Source organism: Puma concolor, chromosome C1, assembly GCF_028749965.1.
Source record: "Puma concolor isolate L17-30 chromosome C1, mPumCon1.1.hap2, whole genome shotgun sequence".
NCBI lineage: Eukaryota > Metazoa > Chordata > Mammalia > Carnivora > Felidae > Puma > Puma concolor.
In genome coordinates, this window is record NC_141674.1 from 9,344,737 (window position 1) to 9,364,891 (window position 20,155).

The following is a 20,155-nucleotide window of genomic DNA, read 5'->3' on the forward strand; positions in this document are numbered from 1 at the left end:
ACAAATATTGCCAAAGATCATTATGAGAAAAGGGAGGGGGGGGGGAGGGGGATTGCTGCTCCTTCCCAAAGGTAAACGGACTTCTCTTCTGGATATGCCACTGTTGGGAGAAGCTCTTCCTTCTTTCTCTTTTGGGGGCCTTCCCCCTCCAGATCCGATCCCACCCAAATCCAGGTTGGAAGGGCTCTCAGAGGCAGCGCACACACTCCTGGGCTCAGCATTGTCCCAAGGCCCTCTCCCCGGCCCCAGATGGACCCAGGCAGATTCCAAATTCCCCACCATGGCGGCAAGTGGAGGGCTCGTTAAAAACCATCTCTAGTAATTGGTCAGACAGTTATTAGTTATAGGGAGCACTCTTGTTCGTCCTGACCGGGCTGATGACTAAACCTAAGCATGAACGGCCCTGGAAGTTTCACGGGCCCCCATGGATCCTGTTTCTGGTGACGGGATACCAATTTGAGACATATTTCTAATTGGCCCTGAGTTTATACCCTGGAAGAGAATGTCCATTCCAAGTAAGGTGGGACAGGGTTCCCAGTGCATGAGCTTGTGGGGTGCCACTCCGCTCTATTTCACTGCCTCCCCCTCCCATGCTATATACTTCTTTAATTTAGGGTTGTTTACACTAGTCAAGTTTCTCCAGATTGACAAAAAGAGTTCTTCGTAAGCCTACTGCAGCCAGTTACAAAAGCAGTAAAAGAGACCAGGACTTGGGCCAGCTGGAAGACTCTGAAGAAAGTTTCTGCGGGATGCAGACATCCAAGGAATGACAATCACACGCGACTGTCCCAGACCCCACATATCTCCACAAGGACACCTTCATCTGCCATCCTGATTCCCCCCCTCCGCCCCTCCCCACCCCTCCACAAAGAGCTTTGGGAGACTTTCGAGGCGGCATCACCCCAAGGCAATGAAACTGCTGAGTACAAGTCTCTTACTTCTCCTTTTTCAGTGTGTCCAAGGGTTAAAAACACTTCCGAACTATCCTTCCAACTGCAAGGTCAAGCAGCTGTCCAAACCACCCAAGGAGAAGCAGGAGCCAGGGACAGCCAACTCCAGCTAGCTGGGCCACCACGGCCCTCCCCTCCCCCACGCGGGCCCGGCAGGGGAAGAGTTAATCGCCATCAGCTTTGGCTGATAGTTCAGGCTCCAAAGTTCAGTCCCAGTCTGAGCCACCCCGGAGGAATTGTAAATCTCAGGGCAGTATTTAACAAAACAAAAGCAACCTGGAATTACATGCAGGTTTGGTTTTCTACAGTACATATTTACTTAATCCCCTAGGTATGTGGCTCCGTGTCAGATCAGCTGGCTTTGCCGGCCCTTCCCCCCCCCCCCCCCCCCCCCCCCCCCCCCGCCCCTGCTCTCAACAGTTGAAGTTTCAAACTAATTCCCTGATTTTGCTCTTCCTCCTCACAGGGCCGGCTTGAGACAGTCTGGCCTGCCAGCCTCCAATCTCTCTCTCTCCTTTGCTCTAGTCACTGGGTGAGTCAGCCTAGCTTGGGTCAGAGTTGGGTGACAGCCGGCTCACCCTCCCCACTCTCGGGCACCAGGTCTGGGAAAACCAGAGGAAGAGATGGTGTAACCACCAAAAAGCTAAAGACAGCCCTGGGGAGGGGGAGGGCCCTCCCCACAGTGCCACCTCCCCATTTACTGGGGAGGGATCCCCTCTGGGGCTGCATCTGCGGGGGGAGGGGGCACGGTTGAAGGTGAGAACAAGGGCGCTTTATCAGCTGCCATTACCCTTGTCCCCCTCTTTCTAGATTTCCAAATACCTGGGCGTGGGAGTGCATGTCAGGCCTGGCTAGACATCCAAGACCGCTCCCCACCCCCCTTTCAAACCCAAACCAAGTATCCCCTCTCTTCGTGCCTCCAGAGCTGCAGCCGCCCAGGTTGGGGCTGGGAAGCGGGTTGCCAAGGAAAATACGAAGCCAGCTAGCAGGCGGCTCCCAGCTCTACCCAGGAGCGCACACACCCTGCACTCACCAGGGTGGCGGCATCGAGGGGAAGGCGAGGGGGGAAAACACAACACCTTCCTTCGGGAGGGAGGAATGTGGGAAATGGGTGGGTCTCCTAAGTTTCGGGGTGGCGGCGAACGGCCAACCGGCCGCCGATCCCAAAGGAGCGGACCAGCTCCGGACCTGCCAGAAAAGACAGTCTGGTGCCCGGGAAAATTTACAAGGTGAAACTGGCTAGCTCAGCACTCGCGGGTGGCGCCGAGAAGTAGGGTGGCCGGCGACTCCTCTGGGCGCGGGTTCCGGCTGCGGCAGCAGGTGGGCGTCCCCCGCACCTTCGGCCTCCACCCCCTGGAGTCGCCGTGCCCCGGTACCTTTCTGGCGCCGCGTTCTGCGAACTCGCGAGCGAGCTGGCGTCCGATGCCTCTCCCGCCGCCGGTGATGAGGACGTTCTCCCGCGACAGGTCCCGAAGCTTGGCGGGCAGCACCAGTCCGACGGCTGCTTTGGCCACCAGATAGATCATCTGCAGAGGGAACACCACCAACGCGCCCAGCCATTTCCACACCATCCTCCGCGCCGCGGAGACAGGCAGGGGGGGCGAAACTCCCCGGACCGAGCAAAACAGGAATTAAAAAAAGAAAACACCCCAAACAATAATAAATAAACCGAATGAAAGGGGGAGAGAGGCGTCCCACCTGGCCACTGTTGAAATCACCTCTTCCCAAAAGCAAAGCACCGGGTGAGAAAAAAAAAGAAAAAAAAAAAAAAGAAAAAGAATGAGAGAAAGAGAGAGAGGGGAAAAAAAAAAAAAAGATAAATCCTCCTCGGGAGGAGAAAAACCGTCTGAGAAGGTTGGGACGGTAAGAGGGCTGGAGGGGAAGCCGGAGGTGGAAAGTTCTAACAAGAAGTTTCTTGCCCCAGCAGCCGTTTAGGCTGGGGAATTCTCAGGTAATGTTTACAGGCTGACAGAGGAGTTTAGGCAAGGGGAAAAAAAAAAAAAAAAGGCACCAACCACACGCACGCACCCTGCTACAGTCCCGCGGTTTCAAAGTGCAAGATTTAAAAAAAAAAAAAAAAAAAAAAAAAAGAAGGCCGTTTCCAAATTGTAGCGCCCCCCCCCACCCCTTCTCCAGGAAAAAAAAAAAAAAAAAAAAAAAGTGGTGGGGGGGAGTGCTTGCAGCTCCCAATTTCAGCCCGCGAAAGTCTCCCGACTCATTGCTATTCTTGGGCTCAGGAAATTGCTTAAACGCGATCTGATTGCCAGCAACGTGCAGGAGAAGTGGGGGGTCCCGGTGTCAGTTTCTTTACGTGCATGGCTCGCCCTGGCGCGCGCTCGCTCTCTCCGGCTCTCTCCCTCCCTCTCCCAGCAGAGGCCGGGAGTTGCCGCTCGATCCGGCTCCCTTTCTCTCCCCTGTTAGCATTTATTGCCTTCTTTTTGTCCTTTCCAACTTGGAGAGGGCCCGGGTGCGGAGCGCGTGTGGATCGGACGCCCTCGTCAGCGCCGCCTTATTCATTCGCTCCCGGGGCAGCAGCGGCGCGGAGCGAGAGGGCTGCCCTTTTTTCCCCCCCATTTTTTAATACCCCATTAAGTCTGATTGACAGTTAAAGTTGTGCGGAGGCTCCACTACCGTTCCTCTGAGTGGCTGCCGCGGCCTCCCCTCCCCCCGCGCAGTGCGGGGCGCGCGCGCGGGCGCGCACCCGGGCTCGCTCCGACTCGCGCTCTCCCGGGCAGGCTCCCCTCTCTGCAAGCCGGGACTTGCCGGCGGTGTCCCTGAGGGCTCGCGGCAGTAACTCGAACACGCTGGAACCGACTCCTGCGAACCGGCTCCCTCCTCGAGACATTCCTCCCGGTCGGGGACGCGGGCTCCCCGAGCTGGGGCGCCCGCGGGCCAGGTGCCGGGTCCTGCGCGCGGGGCAGGCCCGGGGGAGCTCGCGCACGCTTTGATCCAACCAGGTCGACCAGGGGTTATTTCGGGCTCTTTGGTCACCCCCTGCCTCCAGGTAGGACCAGGAAACCACTCCCGCCCTTTGCCCAGACGCCTTCTGTCTTCACTTAGCGTACACTTTCTTAGTCGGCCCGAGTCCTTTTTGTTGCTGGGGGGAAACAGCTGAGGAGCAGGGTTTTGTTTTGAGAGGCGTAGGGAGGGGGGTGGGGGGGGAGGTGAGCAGGGTAAAGGAACCTCTGCCCCCAAGGTGCCAATAAAATCCCCGTAAGATTAGCTGGGAGCATATTTATTGCTCATCTGGGGTAGAATTACCTTGAGTGACAGCAATTTCTTTAATAACAAAAGCCTGCAAACAAGACGTCCTACACCGGTGCCCCCTGCGCTGTGCAGGCAGCGTCTTCTGTCTATGGGTCTCCTTGGGCTGCCCTAGCCTGGCACCCACCTTGTCACCTCCTGCCCTCCCCCCCCGCAGGGAGAATACCTCCTCTGCCGGCGGGTGGGAGCCTGCTATTTAGAGATGTCTGCTGCGGGAAGTCTGGGAGGTGAGTCACGAAAAGTCAGCCCCAGTTAAAAGTGCTGATGGGACTTGCCTCCCACTGCCCCTGACCGTCCCAGGCCAGCAGGGGAGGGGATGAGCCGGGCAACTACCCTGTAATCTGGGACAGTGGTTCCCCAGCGCCAGGCTTGTTCAGGCGAGGAGGCTGGGCCTCACCCCCAGACGTTCTGATTCAGCAGGGCTGTGTGCACTGGAATCCCTATGTTCCACCTGGTAATTCTGCTGCGAATCCGGTGAGAGAACTGCTTTCAGAAAAACTGACTCGGGGAGGTGGCGGCTGGGGATTCCACAAAGACCCTCTAGTCCTGGGGAGAGGTTCTGCAGGTGAGGGTCCTCCTTCCCGGGGAGTTGGGAAACTCATCTGGACAGCCACTGGAAGAACAGGAAAGGCTTGGATGAGTGGGGTTGGAGGAGAAATTCTTCTACACTGAGGGTTTATATTCTGACATTTAATCCTCCCATTGACCTTGCAACGGGGGTATTAGTAGCTCCGTTTTCCTGGTTACCCGGCCAGAAACTGCAGGAGGGAGGGATTCCAACATGGACCTGATTTCTCCTCCCACCCCACCCGACTCGGGCACAAGCGGGCGACAGAGGTGGAGGATGACGTTCCCTCCTGTCTCCATTCGACCCTCCACAAGTGTGACTGAAGGAGCGGGCCGTCGCCCTCATTCCCACTCCCAGACTGGGGCTAAAGATAGGACTCTGTCGAAGTGCCTGACACCTCCCACCTTGGAGGTCTGTAAAAATGGAAAAGAAATCCCAACCTGAGAAGAGACCGGCCCTTTCCAGCCGCCGCCACGCCTGGTGTCCGCGGGCCTGTTAATCAATCAGCCCCTGGGAAAGTCTGGAGCTGGAACCCCACCCCGCTCCCCGGACTCCGCCTGTTATCATCCCTTATCCTCGGAACCGCCTAGTGGCCTGCCTGCGACACTGCACCTCCAAGCTGCCCCAGCCAAGGCCTCCCATGTTTCTGCTCACTCCCCAGCTATCCTTTTTCTTCCAGACCTTTCTCCTACGTAGTGGCAACACCCCGAGCCTAAAAGGGCCTGCGAAGATCATAGCCCCACCTCCCCACATGCCTGCTGCTTTATGGAGGAGGAAACTGAGGCACAGAGATGTTAAGCAATTCATAAATACCGTGGCATGTTCACCTATATCCCCTGGTCCCCCACATGTGACCTGCCCCCTTCCGACGCCAGGCCAGCTGGGGGACCACTGGGTTCTGCCTACATTTCCCCTGGGTGTGTCCTTGGGATGGAAGGCAGGCAGTGGGCAGACAGGAGGTTGAGGACTCACATTGACCTTCCGGGTATCAGGTCCCTCAACACATACTCTCATTTAAGAAAGGAGCCGGTCCGCAGAGGTGGGTGTCCGCACACCCATTTGACGCAGGAGGAAACAGGCACAGCAAATCCAAGTGACTTAGGAAGGCCACATGGGATGGTGCCCTTTTCTTTCCCAGCAGTCAGCTTTGGGATGAAATCAGAATGAAAAGGAACAAGTCAGACGATCCTAAAAGGTGCTGGGGGTTGGCTTATGGCCGGGAAGCAGACAGCTTTTTTCTGCTTGTTTCACCTTCAGGATGTGGATTTTGTGGGCCTGGCATCCCCGTGGGCCTCAGGTTTCTTCTGTCATCAGCTCCCCCATAGAGGTGTTGTCACCTCCTCTGTAGAGCATCCCCCCCGGGTCCTGAGAAGGATGAGGTTGAAGGGGCACTGGGCTGGGGGGTGTCCAGTCCAGCAGGTGGGCCCAGAGGGTCCCTGTGGCTTGGCTTTGGTGAGAAATGCATGGGCAGGACCCCTTCCTGTCGCCCCCATCCCTTGTCCTTTGCTCTTGGTACCCCTCCTCCCTTAGTTTCCTTGGGGGCAGGGGGTGAGGAATTTAACTTCAGGGCAAAGTTTGAAATTTCACATCCCAGCCCAGGGAGAGGGCCCCACAGTGCCTCCCCTCCACCACCCACCAAAAAAAAAAAAAAAGAAAAACGTGAAAGGAGCCTTTGTGGATTGGATGGAGTGGGGGGTGAGCTGTAGCCTGGAGAACTAACTTTTTCCATGACTCAGCTCTCCTGGCACAGGGCAGGCACAGGAGGTACAGAGACCCAGCAGGGCAGTTTGGGACCCGCCTCCTAGTCCAGAGCCAGTCCGTGTCAGGGTTAGAGGTGGGCCCCCAGGAGAGCCTCCCCTGAGATCAGCAGGGGAACTTTCTGGCCCTGGAAAGGCCACGAGGCTGTAACCATCTCCCCCCGCCTCACTGCCCACTGAGTCCCCTATTTTTTACTTATTGGCATCCCCAGTGCCAAGCACATGAATGTTCATGGCACTTTCCTTAGCACCACCTCAACTGAGAAACTGGAAAAATAAACGGGCATCAAGCCTTGCCTTTTATTTACGAGACTCAGAGAAGTTAAGAAAGTCACCCAAGATCCCACAGCTAGGAGATGGAGATGGGACTTGAACCCTGGTCACATGCTCTAAGTTCTGTCTACTTTATCCAGGGATGTCTCTCAGAACGTGTAGGACTCCCTGGGGTGCTGGTCAAAATACAGATTCCTGGGCTTCCAGCCTAGACTAGTAGGGTCAGGGCCCACGAGTGTGCATGCAGGCCAGGCAGGAGATTGTTGGGCACCCAATGGTTGAGAACCTTCCAGGGCTGTCGCTCCGTGGCCCCTTTGGTACTTACAGCCCCTGCATGAAGGTCTCCCCACCTCTTCCACCGCCGTGCAAGCCCTTCCCTCCTCGGCACTTAGGCTGTATCATGGTGTTAAGCCCTCCCTCATGGGCTGTTCTGGGTTGATCATTCTTGTCAGCTCGAGATACCTAATGGGGGGAGAAAACGGAAGCCAGAGGGGCGGAAGTGCTTTCACTCACCTATTCAGTCCATCCACCAGCCAGCCAACCGTCACGGAGTCCCCTACCTGGGCTGCCGCTGATGGGACCGGAGGCAGAGGGGGGCGGGGTGCGTCAGAGAGGAGCAGCTTGGGTTCAAGTCCCAGCTCCACCAGCGCCCCCATCTCGAGCTTCCTCATTTGTCAAGGGTGGGTAATAATGAGGATAGAATTAGATCCTCCTAAAATCCCCTACCAGGAGCTCAGTGAGTGCCTGCTCTTGTTTTCATGGTACGGTCCCTGCTTGTCAGGGCCTTTTAATCTTGCTAAGGAGTCAGCCCGGCCACATGCAGAGAAACATTTTGTGGGGTTCCAGAGCAGGGCTTCTGGACCATCTCGCCAGGCTGGGCACTCCCTCATTTGACCCTGTTACCTTCCATCCCTATAACTGCCAACACTCTTTCTCCAAGACCTTTTCTCTCCGGCCAAGTAACCTACCTATTTATCTGGCAATGTTTCCTTTAACTCATGTGCTATTTTTTTTTCCAGGAAACTTCCTAGCTGCCCCCCGAGTCCCCAGTGTCCTTGCCTTAGGCCAAGGCTTGACCCCCGTGTTTCCCTCCCTCCTACACTGTACCTGGTTCCACACACCAGGACTCTCACACCAGACTGGGAGCTTCTCAGGGGTAGAGGCTGGACCGCCTTGGTGGGTATGTGACCCATGCAGTGGCACTGGGCCCCCAGTGAGGTCAGTGTTCTGTTATCACCATCTTGAAACCGGTACTTAAAAAAAAAAAGAAATGTTGATTTATTTTTGAGAGAGGGAGAGAGAGTGAGCAGGGGAGGGACAGAGAGAGGTGGAGACAGAAGATCCGAAGCGAGCTCTGTGTGACAGCAGAGAGCCCGATGTGGGGCTCGTGAGATCATGACCTGAGGGGAATTCGGACGCTCAACCGACTGAGCCACCCAGGCGCCCTGAAAATGGTCATTTTTTAACTTGTGTGATTTCTAAGCGAAGTTGTACCTTCTCTCCCCCAGTAAAGAAACCGAGTCACTGACATGAAGCCTCGGGAGGAAAGTTAGTGAAATATTTCAAATGTCTCTCCATTCATTCACTCATTCATTCATTCACTCACTCACTCACCAGCTATTTATTGAGCAGTTACTGTGTGCCAGGCCTGGTTCTAGATGTTGGAGAGACAGCAGTAAGGACGTGAAGGTCCCTGCCCCCACGGGGCGGGCATTCTGGCATTGCTAGGAGGTGAAGTGTGCCAGGAAGAATATACACAGGGTAGGGGACGGAGAGGTGAGAGTGGGCAGGGGTCCGAGTGATGGCGGTAGGTTGAGCAGTTGTTCATGGGGGCTGGCCAGGGAAGGCCCTGCTGAGGCGACACTGAGGCAGAGACCTGAGTGGAGTGGGGTGTGAGACCACGGAACTGCAGGGGAGGAACAGGAAGTACCCAGGCAGGAGGGTGCTTGGTGGGCTGGAGCAGCCAGAGGGGATGGTGGGGAGAGGGGGTGGGTGGCTGGGGTTAGCTCCCCTGGGGTCTCCACGCGCAGTGTGGTCTTGGACCAGCAGCGTCAGCATCACCCGGACGTGTGAGAAATGCAGAGTCCCAGGCCTCACCCTGGATCTCCTGAATCAGATTCTGCGTTTTATTTAGAGTGGTCCCCAGGTGCTTTTTGTGAACATTGAAGTTTGAGAAGTGCGAGGTGGTGTCCCTCAAGCCGGTGTGACAGGAGCAGAGGGGAGAAGCCCCGGCTTCTGGGTCCAGAACAGCCCACAGGAACCAGGAGTAGGTGCGGAGACAGCAGGGGGGAGGCCGTGTGGGATGGGCAGGGGAGAGACGGGCAAGTAGTGACACCAGCAAGCTCTCTCCTGGGAACGCCCAGCTCGGGGGCCTCCCTGGAGGTCCCTTCCTCCTCCAAGGGACACTCCTTTTGAGTGGGATTTTAACAGCGATAACTCGACACACACACACACACACACACACACACACACACACACACACACACAGCTTTATCTGACCATTGGCGACTTTGCCCTGAGCAGAACAAGCTGGCAGTGTTGAATGAGGGGGTTGGATTTGGAGAACCTTGTGGTCTAGTGGAAACCAGTGTCCCAAGCAGTGTAAGAGGGGCTAAATTGTGTGTGTGTGGGGGGGGGCATCTTTGTGGAGACGGCCACGTGGGAGGACGTGAGCCGTGTGAGGGGGTGCAGACCAGGGGTACTTGTCCAGCCAAAGGAAACAGGAGAAAACAGCCTTCAGTAAACTCCCTGTGGGGAGGGGGACACTTGGTCTGCAAAGGCTGGAGATGTTAAAAAACTAATACCCACCCCCCCCAACCCCTGCCCACTTCTAACACCGAACATTTACCAGGAGGGCACATTTTTTCCTTGGTGAGGCCTAGCCAATGGGACTGGGTACATATATATAAAAGAATCAAAACCAAAAACCCAAAACGGATAGAATGGTTTCTTTCATCCGTGGAAACCCGTCCCCCACAGGTGAGTATTTTCCATGGAACTCCTCCTTCCCAGGGCCGGGATCTGCTGGCCCAGGCAGGCTTTCCTGGTGGGTTCTGTGGGCTCCATGCGAGTGGACGCTGGGGCAGGCCGTGTTTATTCTGGCTGCCGGGACTGGGTGGAGACGCAGGCCGCAGCCAAGGCCGGGAACGTGGCAGGAACACAGACGGGGTGGGGTGGGGTGGGGGTGAAACCTGAGAAATCTTGGGCCGAAGCCAGGAGGGCACCCAGTGGTTGTCACCTGCCTCCAGGCCGGTCACACAATCCTAACTCAGGGCGTGGAGTGTAAGGTGTGAGGATGGCTGTGGGGCTGGCACGCCGGCTTGGGATCCAAGCTCTGCCACTTCGTAGCTGTGTGAGTTTGGGCAAGCGATTTGCCTTTCTGAGCCTTTGTGTTCTCATCCCTAAAGTGGAAATTCTACCACCTACAGAGATGATGTCTTTGAAGGGCTTGGCATTTGATGGGAAAAGATGCTCCGTGGGTGTTCTTTTCCTTTCTTCTGGCTACATGTCCTCAAGGAACTCACTGGGGCGGGGTGGAGTGGGTGAAGAATCTGAGAGTCTGAGCGAGAGGGGCACTCGCCAGGGGGGAGGTCAAGAGGGCCTGGAGGGGGTGGGGGGAGGGGGGATCCCTGAGCAGTAGGGTATAAAAAGCCTTCCCTGGCACTAGAGTGGGCCCAGAGCTGGTGCCATAGGAGTGCTCAATCCTTACCCGGGGCCAGGAGTCAGCAAACCTTTTCCGTAGAGGGAGGGCTCTGTGGACCATACGGGTCTCTGTTGCAACAACTTGACCCTGCTGTTGTAGTAATAGACATGTAAATGGACAAGATGTAAATGAGCAATATGTAAATACGCAACATGTGAATAGATAATATGTCAAGAGCTATAGATGTGCCCTCTCTGATGATCGTGGCTGTGTGCCAATAAATATTTATGGACGCTGCAATTTGAGTTTCGTATAATTCGCAGGTCGTGAAGTATCATTCTTCTGATTACTTTTTTTAAACGTTTTTACTTATTTTTGAGAGACGGAGTGTGAGTAGGGGAGAGGCAGAGAGAGAGAGGGAGACATAGAATCCCAAGCAGACTCTAGGCTCTGAGCTGTCAGTACAGACCCCGACTTGGGGCTCAAACTCACCACCCGTGAGATCATGACCTGAGCCCAAGCCAGACACTGAACCAACTGAGCCACCCCGGTGCCCCTGATTACTCTTTAATGTAGGAACCAGGGGCACCTGGGTGGCTCAGAGGCCTCAGTGTCCAACTTCGGCTCAGGTCTTTTAAAAAATGTTTATTCATTTTGAGAAAGACAGGGGAGAAGGGGTGGAGGAGGCAGAGGCAGAGACAGAACACAGAGCCTGACACAGGGCTCAAACTCATAAACTGTGAGATCTTGAGCTGAGCTGAAACCAAGAGTTGGATGCTTAACCGGCTGAGCCACCCAGGTGCCCCTCTGCCATTTATTATGAGAGCTGTCTTTAATTAATTGATGACAAAGACAGCCCGGTCCCTGCCTTCAGGAGACAGACCCCTTGGCTTTGCATGGACGTCCCAGATGCCCCAGGCACCTGCCTCCTGCCACGTCTGGCTTGCTGTCTCTCAGAGGACGGGGACACAGGGCTCCGTTCTGGCAGCTCTGGTTCCACTGTTGAAAAGCCCTTGTTGGGGCAATGATTTCAGGGTCGTTTTGGAGTTTGCTCTTACCAGTTTATAAAAACGAGTAGAGAGGGGCACCTGGGTGGCTCAGGCGGTTAAGCGTCGGACTCTTGACTTTGGTTCAAGTCATGATCTCATTCATGGTTCTTGGTTTTGAGGCCCGCATCGGGCTCTGCACTGGTGTGGTGGAGCCTGCTTGGGATTCTCTCTCCCTCGCTCTCTGCCCCTCCCTTCCTCTCTCTCTCTCTCTCTCAAAATGAATTGAAAAATAAACCTAAAGAAAGACTAGAGAAATAGACAAACGGAAGTGCATATATTCATAACGTAAAGATTATGTCTCTTAAATGTCAGAAACTTAATAATTATCGTTATTATTTTACTTTTCCCCGAGCACTTACCAGACCCCAGGTCCCCATGCTTCATGTGGATTACCTCACTTCGCCATCACAAGCCACCAGCTGATGGGATACGGTTGTCATCCCCATTTAACAGATGAGGAAACTGAGGCCCACGTAAGAGGAGCACCTGGTCCAGATTGTGCGGTTTTGAGTGGTGTTGCTGAAACACAGACGGGATAATCAGATCTTCCGGGCTTCGGTGAATCTGTAGCCCAGTCAGGCGCTTGTTGAAGCATTCGTAGTTACGTGGAACGGTTGCGTGGGCAGTTACAAATCCGCCCACTCCCCAGTCACATGTACAATATTGGGAATATACTCCCTCGTTTAAAATTTAGTCTAGGGGCGCCTGGGTGGCTCAGTCGGTTAAGCGTCCGACTTCAGCACAGGCCATGATCTCACGGTTCGTGAGTTTGAGCCCCGTATCGGGCTCTGTGCTGACAGCTTGGAGCCTGGAGCCTGCTTCAGATTCTGGGTCTCCCTCTCTCTCTGACCCTTCCCTGTTCATGCTCTGTCTCTCTCTGTCTCAAAAATAAATAAACGTTAAAAAAAATTTAGTCTAATAAGCAGGACATAATTGGGAATTTTATACTTTTTTTTTCAAGCTCTCTGGGAAGAGAAGCCTGTTTTCCCACAGTTATGGCAGTAACACCTTTAAAGTGTTGGGACACAAATTTGTATCAGCAGCATGATCCCACTTTGGGAAAGAAAAAGCCTAAAGTACATGTTCATATTTATTTAGTTAACCATTTGGTCGGGATTTACTGGGTGTCGGGCAGTAGACGAAATGCCTCCTATTCGTTGCACTTAATCTCATTTAATCCAAATGGCTCCTTTGAGGAAGGATCTATGTTCCCCATTTACATCTGTGGAAATGAGGGTCAAGCCGCTTGGTCAAGGTCCCGGAGCCAGTGAGTGGCAGGTATGGAATTCAAATTTAACTCGGTTTTACTTCAGAGCCCATTCTCTCTGCTTCTCTCTCTCCCTGCTCTGGACCTTTGTCTTTCCCTGTCTCTCTCTCCACACACACACACACACACACACACACACTCACACACGCGCACGCACCCGTTCAGGTGTGCACACACATCCACACACAGAGGGACAGAGGGAACACATCGAAAAGGTTAACAGTTGCTGCCTCTGGATGATACGAGTACATGTGGTTTCCATCTCCTTTTTATGTCTTTTTACATATTCCTAACGTTCTATAATGAGTTTATGTGAAGGAAAATCCACTTGATGATCTTTTTGTGCAAGTATGCTTGTTTTAAAGTCAGCAGGATACAGGAGTTCTGGTGTGAGGCCACAGGGCCCCTGACCGCGGGCCTCTTCACAAAATCCGCTAACAAATAAGACAGGGGAGTCAGAACCTTTGCTTCTCGGAACTGCCTATCCGTCCTGTAATACCTTGCTTTGTAGGAAAGTTCTGTACATAAATCCCATAAAATCCCGTCATGTGGAGCTGACACTGAGCCTACCCAGAACCAAATCTGCTAATGATCACGGCTTGCCAGGAGCCTGCAGAAGTGATCAGACGTGTCACAACCCCTAGGCCTGCCTCCTGCTTAAGCCCTTTTCTAATAAGGGCTCTTTTCATGAGTTTATAAAAACACTTTGTCCAGATCACGTTGGGTCTTTATTCCGTCTTACTTGGGTGCTGAACGTGTGTGGGGCCGGAAGGGGCTGAGGCTAGCCCTGAAGTTTGGGACCCAGGGAAAACCACCGGTTTGTAAATCCAGCAGGAACCGCCCACCTCCCCCACCCCACTGCCTCCCTGTGGGGACTGGGCTCTCTGAGGCTGCTGCTGTGGGTGAGGGTGGCCGCCTCACCTAGAGTGGCACCTGGCAGGGCCACCTGACACTCCATAGGTGTCCTTCCCTTCCTGCACTTCCCCCAACATACTGCCCCCGCACAGGTACCTACCTACTGCCTAGGTTTTCGTAGCTCAGGGTTTAAAAGTTTGTAAACTGTAGGTCTGAAAAGACTTACAGAAAAGTCGCAATAATGGGGCCAAGAATTCCTGGGTTTTCTTCACTCATGTGATAATGTTTTTTTTAACGGAATTATTAAGATTTTTTTAATGTTTATTTACTTTTGAAGGGGAGAGAGAGAGACAGAGTGTAAATGGGAGAGGGGCAGAGAGAGGGAGACACAGAATCCGAAGCAGGCTCCGGGCTCTGAGCTGTCAGCACAGAGCCCAACACGGGGCTCGAACTCACAGATGGTGACATCATGCCCTGAGCCGAAGTCAGATGCTTAACCTACTGAGCCACCCAGGGGCCCCATAACTATAGTACTTTTTAAGTCGAGATCAGGAAGTTGACATTGATACAATGCTGTTATGTAATAATCCATCAGCCTTATTCAGATTTTGCCAATTATGTCACTAAAATCCTTTATAACAAAAGAAAAGCATTGTTTTTTGTTTTTTTTTTCCTAGTCTGGGAACCAGGCCAAGGGAACACGTGGAACTTAGTTGTCAAGCCTCTTTTAACTTCTACATTCTGGTCTTCTACCTTTCTTTGTCTTTCATGACCTTGGCATTTTGGAAAAGCACAGGTTGTGATGGGCTGGACTACGTTCCGTCTAAATTCATATGTTGGAGCCCTATTATCAGTACCACAGAGTGCAATTATATTTGGAGATAGGACCTTTAAAGAGGTAATTAAATTAAAATGAGGCTTTAGGGTGGTCCTAATCCAATCTGACTCGTGTTACAAGAAGAGGAAATTTGGACACACAAAGAGACCCTGTGGATATATGTGCAGAAGGGAAAGACCATGTGAGGACACAGGGAGTAGGTGGTGTGGGGGAGGGAGAAATTTCTTCTTCCTCCTCAGGATTCTTCTAGCTGGTTTAGGCATTACACTGATAGGAGACAGATTAACAGGAGAGAAAACCAAAGTCTTATTACACACACACAGAAGCCTGATAATGAAATTGAGACCCAATAACCAAGGTAGGCGGTTTTTATACATTCTAGACAATGAAACAATAAATTTGTGAGGAACTGACAGGATAAAGGAAAGCAGGTGTTTGGGAGCTGTAATTAGTAAGGAATTCTGAGCAGAATTTAGGCTGCGACAGTAGATTAGGAAAACACACACACACACACAACAAAACCCAGCAGGGTTTGTTTCTACAGCTTTCTCGACTTTAAAGTCCCCTAACTCTGGTGAAAGGCATGTCTTTTTACTTAGTACAGAGAAGGTGTTTTTCACGTGGGAGATTTGTGTCCTGCTCTCAGGAAGACAGAGGAGGGTCTGCGTGTCTTGGTACCCCTGGTTGTTTCCCAAGTAGCTTCAACGGAACATAGTCAAGATAGCATGGTGGTCCATTTTGGGGGTGGCCTGCGGGGGGCCCTACAGTTTGCTCCTCTGTAACTGCCCGTGGGACCTCACACATGAAAAGCTGAGCCGATGACCGGGGAGGGAGAAGCTGAGCTAGTGAATGAGTGGTAAGAGATCTGCAAAGAGAAGTAACAACATAGAAAGAGGAGGAACCAACAGAGGGGAACAAATTGGAGCCCATTTCCGCACATCCCTCTAAGCCAGTCCCATACCCCGGAAGCAGATGGGTCCCATGTCATGTCCGTGCTTCATTGATCTGCTGAGAAATATTAATTCTCCCTTTTAACAGATTTAAGTTCCATGTTACTTGTCCTGCTTGGTTTACAAGGAAGCAACCTTGTCCGCCGATGATTGCACAGGCTCCTCCCTGCTGGGCAGTCGGCGTATCTAGGACACGGCTGTCTTGGAGAATCACAGAGGCTAAGCTGTTAGCTCCTGACTGGAGTAGTGTCAAAGTTTGCACAGTGGCATTGAACTCTTGTTCCATTACCATAGAGAGATTTAGGATTGCCTTTTCTTTTCTTTCTTTTTAAAAAATGTTTATTTATTTTTGAGAGAAAGAGAGAGAGAGAGAGAGAGAGAGAGAGAGAGAGAGGCAGAGCACAAGTAGGGGAGGGGCAGAGAGAGAGGGAGACACAGAATGGGAAGCAGGCTCCAGGCTCTGAGCTGTCAGCACAGAGCCTGACACAGGGCTTGAACTCACGAACCTCGAGATCATGACCCGAGCCAAAGTGGGGTGCTCAACCTACTGAGCCACCCAGGTGCCCCCACCTCCATTTTTCATGTGGTGCTGTCAGTCTCTGAGAGCAGAGCAGGTTGGGAAATAGCTGATGTAGGAGGCCCATAGTTGGCTCTGGCAGCAGTAAAGTTTAGTTTATCATCCAGCCAAGTGCGTCCAGAATTTTGATCCTCCCAAATATAGTTTGTGGTATTGGGCAATCTCACAAGGGGAACAGTTGTGATACCCCATGCCACACAGGGCTGATCTGCAAAAACATTTGGTGATTTGGCAAATGTCTGTGCTAGTTATTTTTAATCTCCTTGCTAAGTTTGAAGATGCCATTGTCAGCATCAACCCACAGGGTTTGACTGCAGTGCCGTTCTGGTATATCTCCCAGAAGAAGTCAGGTGGCAGGTCTATTTTCACTGCAAAGGGAAAAATGTTCAGCTATTGTTTCTACCCTGACAAGAGACAATCCTGGAGCTTCCGTAGAGATTTTCTGGGGCCCGAGTAACTCACCAGGGAAAAGGCAGAGTGGCATTCTCCCGGCTGTGGATACCATGGCTGTGGACCGCCCATCTTCCGTGCTCAGTGCACCAGGTGTCACATCAGTGTGAACGAAGACCAGGTTCTTTGCAGTATCTGAATGTTGACACAGTCAGCATTCAGACCGATTAGTTAATGTGGCCAGGTTTGGTAAATGGGCATATGGGAGTGTTTGGTTTGTGCCCGACCTGCTGAAAAACAGAGGGTCAATAAAGAGTGAGACACAGGTTGGAAAAGAGCCCATAGTGGACACTTACAGAGGGAAGTAGGGTAGATGGAGACCAACACTCTGCAGTCAACCTTCTATTAAGTGACTTAAAATGTGAGGAAGTATTCAAAAGAAAGTTTTGTTTTTGCTTGTTCTTTGTTTTCAGTGTCATGGAGTCTTAAAAAAACGAGAAGAGTAAGTAAAGGAGAAGCTTCTTGATCTGTGCTCTGGAGAAGAGCTGTCCACACAGTGGTGTGGTCTGCTTCTGGGGCCTGGGACTTGGCCCTGGAAATCTTTGTTTTCAGGCCACCCGTAAGAGTAATCTCCCAGTCGTCTTGAGAGGGATGATGTGGGTCCATTTTGGTGCGACTTGCACGAATCCAGGAGGATTTTTCTCGTCTTTTGATGGCAGTGTAGGTGGCCAGTAGCACCTCACAGGGTCCTTCCCAGCGAGATGGCAGTGCGTGGTTTCTTCTAGAGACCTTGATGGAAACCTGGTCCCTGGTCAAAAGGGGTGGTAAGGATCATCAGGTGATGGAAACCATGTCTCTTTGCCTGTTGGTGATACGCCGTAAGTATAGCAGTTAATTCTTGTATATAGTCATGGTATCAGATTGTTCACTTAATCCACGAATGAAAGGTTTACAGATGCCCACAGGCGTTGGAAGACCGAGCATTGTTTCAAAAGGAGTCAAGCCATGGGGTGCCTGGGTGGCTCAGTCGGTTAAGGGTCCAACTTCGGCTCAGGTCATTGTCCCACGGTGCGTGGGTTCGAGCCCCGCGTTGGGCTCCATGCTGACAGCGCAGAGCCTGCTTTGAATCCTCTGTCTCCCTCTCTCTCTGCTCCCCCTCCCCAAAATAAATAAACATTAAGGAAATAGAAGCATGAGTATTAAAAAAAAAAAAGTCAAACCATATCTCCTCTTTGGGGAATCCAAGATCTTAGTAAGGGCCAAGGGCAATGGTTCTGGCCATTTAAGTCCAGTTTTTTGACAGATCTTTCCTACATTCCTTTTTATGTCTAGATTTTTAGGTTTTATTTATCTTGGTGATTGAGGATGAAGTTTTAATGAGTACACCCCAATTTTTTGCAAACGGGTGGTTTATCTCTCTGCTGAAGTGAGTTCCTTGGTCTGACTCAATCCATAAAGAGATGCCAAAAAGAGGAGTAATCTTAGTTATCAATTTCTTTACCACTCTAGTGGCATCAGCATGTCTAGTTGGAGAGCATTCCCTCTATCCACTAACCATGCAGACAATAGCCAAACAATGAGAATAGCCCAAGGCTGAGAGCCAATCTAAAAAATCCATTGGAAGTGCCAAAAAAGGCAGTGTGGGCCAAAAAGGACAGACTGATTTCTTCCAGAAATCTGGTGAGGTTTACAAGTAGTGCACTGGGAAATACTTTGGCCAGAAATTTTGTGGATGCCAGGGCAAAACCAATTGTCTTTTTAGTTCCTTAATTATCCCATGTTTGCACATACGTCCCTTTTGGTGGGAGGTTAAGTACAAGCCAAAAGGTACAAGAAAAGAGGCCAGGGAGTCTTTTTGGCCCAGTGTATAATCCATCTGATAATTGTTTGACACCCTTTTGTGTCCAAGTGTCCTTTTCAGATTGTGGGGCATTTGCCCACTAATGAATAATATCACTCAGGGCGAAAGGTAGAGTTAAAAATTGGGTGGAAAAAGGCTAAGGGGGTCAGTTTTGGCTGCATACTTAGTAGCTGTGTCAGTTTTCTTAGTACGAGCTGAGCCGTGAACAATGGCGATTTCAGAAGAAGGTGAATAGCTTGTTGTAGATCAGCAGTTATATGCCTGTTAGCAATGGGAGTGCCTGTAGAAGTTAAGAATCCCCAGGACTGGGGCGCCTGGGTGGCTCAGTTGGTTAAGCGTTCAACTCTTCATTTCAGTTCAGGTCATGATCTCATGGTTCATGAGATCAAGCCCTGTGTTGGGCTCTGCACTGACAGCACAGAGCCTTTTTGGGATTCTCTGTCTTCCTCTGCCCCTTCTCGCTGCTCATCCTCTCTCTCTCTCTCTCTCTCTCTCTCTCTCTCTCTCTTTCTCTCTCTCTCTCTCTCTCTCTCTCTCTCTCAAAATAAACAAAAAAAGAATCCCCGGGATTTCCAAATTGTGCCAATAGCATGGCCGACTCCAAAAGCATATTTGGAGTCTGTGTAAATGTCAGTTTCTTCTTCCACCAATGTGCAGGCTCTAGTAAGAGCTCTGAGTTCAGCCATTTGGGATGAGTTTATGGTGGGCAAAGAACGTGCCTCCCGTGTTTCATGCAGGGAAACTACGGCATAACCATAGTTTCCCTGCAAATTTCACTTACAACAGCCATGAGATAGAAGTATGTCTGGATTATCTGGAGGGATGTCTGACAGGTCCTCTTCTGGTTTTGAGACCATGATCTGTAGTTGTGAGGCAATCATGGGGAATAGAGCAGGACTCTCTAGCATCAGGAGAGGGAGTAAGGCAGCTGGATTGAAAGGTTACCTTGATGGAAGATGATGGAAGGGTTAGTCAAGAGTTTGTAAGTGGTCTGTTGCCATGTAGAGGGGTGCTGTGTCCTATGAACTTGTAAGAGAGCCCCCCACATGGGGAACATACAGGTGAATGGGGGATCCTTATGCAAGAGTACTGGCTTTGTCAATCAAGGCGGCAGCTGGGGCCACTGCACGTAGCATGGGGGCATGTCTGATGCCATAGGGCCTAACTGGCATGAGAAATATGCTATTGATGGTATCTGTACAGGTCGTTCTAGAATGCCCACAGCAGCCCCATTATTTTCAGGGCAATATAGATGAAAGGGCTTGTCAAAATTAGGTTAAGCCAAGAGCCAGGGTTGTAGACAGAGCTAATTTTAAGTCTTCAAAGGAGATTCATGCCTCTGAAGTCCAGACTCCAAGTTGATATCAGGGAGAACAGCAAACAAAGGTTCAGCAAAAACTGCAAAATTAAGAATCCATTAGTTCCAGCAGCCAGTGGCCCCTAAAAATTTCCTTAAGTGCTTTCTCGTTTTGGGGTGGGGCGGGGGGGGACAGAATTAACTCAAGGCGTTTTGGAGTGAGCTTTGGAATACCCTGAGACAGCGTGGGTCCCAAGTCGATTAACAGTTGTTTGCGTCCATTGGAGTTTAGAGCTAGAGGCTTTATGGCCTCCTCAGCTGGTGCCAGCAAGACAATGGGAGAATCTAGAAGGGCTCCCTGCTTAGTTTAATCATAGAGTGAAAGGTCATGAACATATTGCATCAGTGTGGGAACTTGGGTAAAAGTTATGGAATCTCGATGGCTTTCAGGACTTGGGAAAGCACTGACGGGGACTCCAGACTCACAGACTCACGATATCCTTGGGGTATGCGAGTCCGGGTTAATTGCCTCCCTCCAAATGTAAGTGCAAAAAAGAAACTTGTGAGTCAGGGTACAGTGGGGTTGAAAAGAAAGCCAAGGAGAAGTCAGTTACCA

The 20,155-nt window shown here is 51.7% G+C and overlaps 1 protein-coding gene and 1 long non-coding RNA gene across 4 annotated transcripts in view; one reads left to right on the top strand and one right to left on the bottom strand.

The window, feature by feature from the left end:
- The window catches only part of DHRS3 (dehydrogenase/reductase 3), a 41,423-nt gene extending 36,580 nt beyond the window's left edge, over window positions 1-4,843 (bottom strand). Inside the window, exons 1-2 of one of the 3 annotated variants that reach the window (XM_086715710.1) lie at window positions 4,612-4,843; window positions 2,327-2,476 (exon numbers count right to left, since the gene is read on the bottom strand). In XM_086715710.1, the coding sequence (XP_086571836.1) occupies window positions 2,327-2,476 (150 nt within the window). In that variant the 5' untranslated portion in view covers window positions 4,612-4,843. Of the gene's footprint in view, window positions 1-2,326; window positions 2,760-4,611 lie in introns of those variants that run through there. The other 2 variants (XM_086715711.1, XM_025935228.2) reach the window with 2 other exon arrangements.
- LOC147577787 (uncharacterized) lies at window positions 2,967-7,266 on the top strand. The gene is made up of 2 exons (XR_015254480.1): window positions 2,967-3,954; window positions 4,372-7,266. It is a non-coding gene; the product is annotated as an uncharacterized LOC147577787 (long non-coding RNA).
- The last annotated feature ends 12,889 nt before the right edge of the window (window positions 7,267-20,155 follow it).